This window comes from Meleagris gallopavo, chromosome 12 (assembly GCF_000146605.3).
Source record: "Meleagris gallopavo isolate NT-WF06-2002-E0010 breed Aviagen turkey brand Nicholas breeding stock chromosome 12, Turkey_5.1, whole genome shotgun sequence".
Lineage (NCBI taxonomy): Eukaryota > Metazoa > Chordata > Aves > Galliformes > Phasianidae > Meleagris > Meleagris gallopavo.
Window position 1 is genome coordinate 16,060,906 of NC_015022.2, and position 6,000 is coordinate 16,066,905.

Below are 6,000 nucleotides of genomic sequence, written 5' to 3' on the forward strand. Positions count from 1 at the left end.
GAGTTGCACTCTTGTGATGAGGACATACATTTGGCTCTGAAGCCAAACGACTTATAGCAGCACATGGGAACAAAGCAGAGCAGCTCACTTCCCTCACCTCAGACAAGCCACGTGCCTACCAGTTAAGTGTGAGGGGTTTTCTCGTTTCAACACAAACTTCATTTCCTGTACAAGTTATTAATAAAAATCACAATCCTATCTGTGACTTCTGAGATATTTTTGCCATATGCTCACTGAAAGGCCTGGCAAGTTGCTCCATTTCAGTTCTAACTGAACATGAGGGCTTTACCCACCTACAAACAAGAAACAACCACCTTCCCCAGACAAAGGTAGGCTGAACAGCCGAGGTCACGTTTCCCAGCATTAGAGCAGCTTTACTCAGGACAGTGCATGGAATTTAGGAATCGTTCCTCCCAGCGACGACCGCTTGTAATTAAGACCTGCTGATACTCCAGGGCTCAGCTTTCCTGAAGTTACAGGATGAACTCAAAGAGCCTGTCATGCAATCATGTTATCTGAGTAAACTATGTATTTGTTTACTCTATTTTTAAAAAGTGAGAAGAGATCAGCTTGTGCTTTTGCTACTGATTGCTATCGGAAAAACAAAAACCCCATCGTGCTAGATAACAAGAAAACAGGCAAGGACCATTTCACTGAGAGCCACGATAGCCATCGACTCTTTAACACTACAGATTGTACCATAAAAAATGATTTTAGTAAACATGTTTACATACAGAATTTATTATAACAGAAATTCCTCAAGGTGCGTGCCAGGGGAAACAGCTCAGCAATGAGAGGCACACACAGATACACGTGAAACATCACTTCAGCAAGAAGAAGATGGTACCTGAAAGCCATCTCCTGCCTAAATCATTCACAGACACAGAAGTGGTTCCAGCTTTGCTACAATGGCTCTAATTCTACGCTGAAACACTTGGCACTTCTTAATGAGGAAGTAGCCCAGAAAGTTTGTGAGTTTTCGTGGCTGGTTTTGTTTTGTTGTCGTTTTAATTGAGTGTGATGATCCTTTACTTGCTGATAGGAATTCATCTGTCTAGTAACTGGATAACATGTCATGTGGGCCTACATACCAGAATAAAAGCTTATGTCGTTAAAGAGCTTAAAATACAACCACAAAATTAAACCTTTACTTCAGAAAGTGACAAGAAAAAGCACAAGCTGCTCAGCTCTTACTTTTCTGGCAGTGGTTGGTGGTCCAGCAGCGGTAGTTGTACTCATTGTTAATAGAGGTCTTCTCGCACAGCGGCTTCTCCTCCATCGTTCCTGGACACAAGTCCCCACACTCCTTCGGCGGTTTATTTCCAACAATGTAGTTATTAGAGACCGCATCTAGGATGAGAGACCAGTCCACTGTGGAGAGGTAACACAGGTCAGAGTTCTTCTCAATCCGTATGGCCCCGCGGGTTATGTTCCTCAAATTGTGAAGCCCGATCTCCTTCAGATTTGTCATTTCAAAGATAACCAAGGCATAGTTGTAGAAGAGGTTCCTCCCACGAATGACTGTGAGGTTGGGGAAGAGATCACTGAGGCTTTCCAAGCCTGCCACACGGAACAGCAGCAAGTAGTCAGTTATGACAGTCAGCTTCGGGAAGCGGAAGTTGCGGTAATCCTCTGCTTTAGAGATGAGCAGAATCTGAAGGAAACCCTCCACTACCGTACAGTTCTCCAGACGTTTCAGCTCATGGATATCGTTGCGAATGTCAACGTTCGGCCCACAAACTGAAAATGTGGAAGAAAAAGGAAAGTTAGCAATAAAGCACTTTTAAGACTTTTAAAGTTGTAATGCACGTAGGCTACTCCCATGGCCATACACTCGCTGAGTGGTTTTTTTGTTTTGTTTTAACTTAATAATCAGGCTGCAATGTTAAAATAGGAAATGAGTGCTTGGTTTACATCTATCCTGAATATTTGCATAATTTAACTCATCACTACGATCTCTACTAGCAGCAGCACAGCGCTATGAGCCACATCCTTCAGCAGACAAGGAAGCCTTGTTTTATTACTGCTGTGTTAAAGAGAGCTGCAACAGATTGAGGAACACAAACTGAGTGCATCCGCATGTCCTGCTGCAAGTTAAAATCATTATATACATGGGATCTGACCAGGGGTTCGGCTGCACAACTCCCAAGAAGTAACACAGACAGTAACCCACTGGTCAGTGCATACTGAATTTACTTCCTCCCTCCTCCCCAGCCTTCATGATACACGGGCATAAAGGCAAAAATTTTACTAAAAAAAAAAATAAAATAATTACAACTGCTCAAATCGTTCTTTCTTCCAGGGTCACAGGGTAAACGAGCCTGGATTCTCAATGCTAGCCCTGCCATAGACCAGCAGCACCACCAGGACCACAGAAACTGCTCAGCACAGCCTGCACTGCAACTGGGAGGAAAGAAAGCACTTGGGCCTGTAACTAAAGCGTGGCATTCCCATGTTCCTGTGAACCCAGTTTCACTGATTCTTGGCATCGAGACAAAAAAGTTCCTCTAAGAAACAGGATAAGTTTGTTTACAAGAACACACAGCATCACAGTGAGGAATTTCCCTTGAAAACATGAGATTGAACTCAATGCACTCTAGAAAACAATGGCCAAAAGGATTTTTCCCTAATAAGTCTATGTATTAGATCCTTCCATCTAATACATGCACCACAATAAGAATGTTAAAGGCACTGGAAGAAAAGCAATAATAATGCAATAATTAGACAAAATACACTTTGAAGTAAGACAAAGAACGATGGCGTGCAGAGCTGTTGTTCTTGGACTCCCTCTGACTTTGTCTTCCATGGAAAACATGGAAATAAAGATTCCCCAGAACAGATAATGACTTGCTTTTAAGCAAACAAAGTCAAATGCCAATTTATTTGGGAAACCCAAAACTTAAATAAACCCCAAGCAATTTAATTTTGTGGAAAGGTTCTCTCCTTACACATGTGAGGCTTAATTGTTTTAACAACATCTTTTCCTCAGACGAGGAATAAGCCTCAACATAAACACTGAAGCCAAAAATTTTAATTCTAACCCTGACAAACAGTCCAGAGATTCAGAAACCACTCTGACAATCCAAAGCAGCCCTTCTGTAGTACAAGACTTATCTAAAGCTAATACCTTCAGCTAACAAAAGGATCCAGAACGCAAACACACTAAAACCACAGCATCTCTAATGTCCGACAACGAATTCCTAACATCCAACAAGGAATTAAAAGACAGGTAACACGCCAAATGATTACAGCACATAACATACGTTACAAGCAAAATAAGAGTGCCACTTTCTTGTTAGAGGGATGTTAAAAAAAAAACACAACAGGACAGGATCTCTGCTGACAAGCAGCTGTCTTCTGTGCAAACTGCTACCAAATCTTTCTGTAAAAGATCTTAACTGAAAGCAAAGGCTATTTTAATGGGGACTGCTGTACTGTAAGCAGCCACCACCAAGAAAACCTTAAAAACAAATCAACAAACAAAACCTTGTGTACCTAGCAGAACATCTGGCCTTCAGGAGCAGCAAGGTGAGGAATTCCCATTTTAGTATATGCTGATCACAGAAGAACTGCATACTGCTGCATGGGTAAGTGTCAGGGTTTTGACTTCAAGGAAAGGAAAACAGCAAGGTGAATGGGTTGGCACTGCTCAGCTTTCAAAGCCAGATGGGAGAGAGGGAACATACAAGATATCCGAGATCACAGCCCTGCTTACAGATGGAGCAGTCACACGAGGCAAACACAGGCCTCTCCTCCTGAACCCGCACAGACAGCCCCAGCCCAGGTAAAGTTGCATATACAAGTCAGTACCAGTTTGCAGTATCGATTTCCATAATTCTCTTCTGAAGAAGTCATCTTTTCAAACAAAGACTTGGACCAGATGATCTCCAGAGGCCCCTTCCAACCCCTACCGTTCTGTGATCCCTCCAACCCAACCTCAAGAGGCAGTGCCCTCTGCCCAAAGCACAGCCCACCAATACCAGCATATTTACAGCTGGGCAGCAGGCTTCCCTTGTGGAAAAGAGCCAAATTACAGCACAGTTTCTCCAATTTAACTGTTTTGGTTTCTGCCTCAACCTCCTGGCAGGACAAGGTGAACAGTATGGTTCTTGTTATGGCAAGGCCGAAGCAGCAAAATCTATTCTACTGCCATAAAATTTTAGAAAGCTTAGCTGCTCCAAGCCCTTTATTTTGTTAAAGGAGTAAAATTTGCACTTGCGCTGACATTTTGTAGGCAAGGTTCCAGAGTGATGGGTTTAAAAACAGCTGAGTTACAATACCCTAAAGAACAATTTGTAAGAGAAATGGCAGCAACCATTAACTCAAGCATTATACGTCTGCTCCTGCGCCGGGTCTGCAGCTTGGCTTTGCAAGTCATATTGGTTTTAGCTTTATGTTTGTCTCAGCTTGAAAGTTACTTAATTTCAGATATTTAATGCTTTTATAAATCAATGAGATTCCTAGAACTTTTTCCATAAAGTATGCACTCTCTTTCCTCAGTTATGAAACCTCATCCCCTTAATACAGGAGAGGAAGAAGTCCAGCGGGCTCCAGCCTAGGAACTGCCTACAGATGAGCGTGCTGCTGATTTAAGAACTTCTGATTCAAGAACTTATTAGTTTATCAACAAAGTCACATCTTGCAGACCTCAACATATGTAATGAGAACTGCAGAACCCTAGAAGGGAGGTAGGACAAGCACCTCGGTCTGTGCTAACATTTGGAATAAATAGTTCCAATCAAAGCAGACTTTTTTTCCTCAGTTCGTTTAAAGTTCACGTTGTTCTCAAAAGTTAATTATAACACAATGCATCATCTTCTCTCACGTTTTTCTCATTGCTCTGAAAGGGATTTTATAAAAAACAAATTAATCAGAGCTCAAAGTGTACCACAATTTCCATTTGGCAGTGCTGTGTTTTCTTTGGATCCCATTTTACAAGAAGCGTACGTGAACTTACAATACATTCTGGCCTGTCAGGCTGAACAGCACCTCAAATGTTCCTCAAAATATTTATTTTCCATTTAAGTGATTTTGATATCCTAGCAAATATCATTTTTAAATATGACTGCTACAGCTTGCTTCTGCTTTGTGCTCTGTTCTTAACTGGAAATTCACTATCATGCATTTGCTTTTCTCACTAAAAGAAAAATAAAAAGGCAGCATGTGTTTTCATCCTGCCCCAGCAGCTCTCGGGCAGATTACCAACACCCAGGATAACTGCCACATCAGATGCAAACAGTTTTCATTCAGCTGCACATAGACCTTCTACCCTTTCCTTAAGCTACATACCTTATCTCAGATTTATTCTAAACTGAATCTGATTTTAGGTGGAAAACCACTTCTTGAAAGAAATGCTTATTTAAATAACAAGCAGCAATAGATTCTAAACTCCACAGAGGTATCTGTGTCTGGGTAAACACCTCAGCACAGAAGTCCTGTGCTGCAGCTCCTGCCCACAGGAGCTCACCACCATCTCCCAACCTCCTATAAGGAGAGGCTCAGATGCACCATCCTTCAGCAACCCAGCCCAGAGCTGGGGCCTGCTGGGAGAGCAGCACATCTTTGAACAGCGTTGATGTTTATTCCCTACAGAGCCGTTTCCTGCCCATCACGTGTTTTTTAATCTATGGCAGGTCTTTATTTAATTAAAAGTCCAAAGCAGCTACTGAACGTGGCTGCAGTCCAGCGGTGCTCATCCCAGCTCCGCACCATACAGCGTCCTTTTCAAGGCAAACATCTCCAGTGTCACAATCTCTTTCACAACAACAAAGAAGGCACTTATTGTACCGGATGGATTGAGATCTGCATAATGCATAACGGTCTGCATATTGAGATGTTTACTATATATTGGATTAACTCAAGAGAGGGGCTGTCTGGCACCTTAAGAAAAAAAAGGCTCAAAAAAGACCTTGCGGACACTTGAGGGTTAAAGTACAGCTGATGACAGCTTCTGAGCCTCCAGGTTACTCAAAACCGACCCGAGTCAGGTTACCAAAAAGG

At 42.3% G+C, this 6,000-nt stretch overlaps 1 protein-coding gene across 1 annotated transcript in view; it reads right to left on the reverse strand.

Annotated features, from left to right (window-relative positions):
- Positions 1-3,855, reverse strand: part of IGF1R (insulin like growth factor 1 receptor) — a 128,742-nt gene extending 124,887 nt beyond the window's left edge. Inside the window, 2 exon segments of the mRNA XM_031555223.1 lie at positions 1,195-1,780; positions 3,811-3,855. Of these exon segments, the coding sequence (XP_031411083.1) occupies positions 1,195-1,780; positions 3,811-3,855 (631 nt within the window).
- Between the last annotated feature and the right edge of the window lie 2,145 nt (positions 3,856-6,000).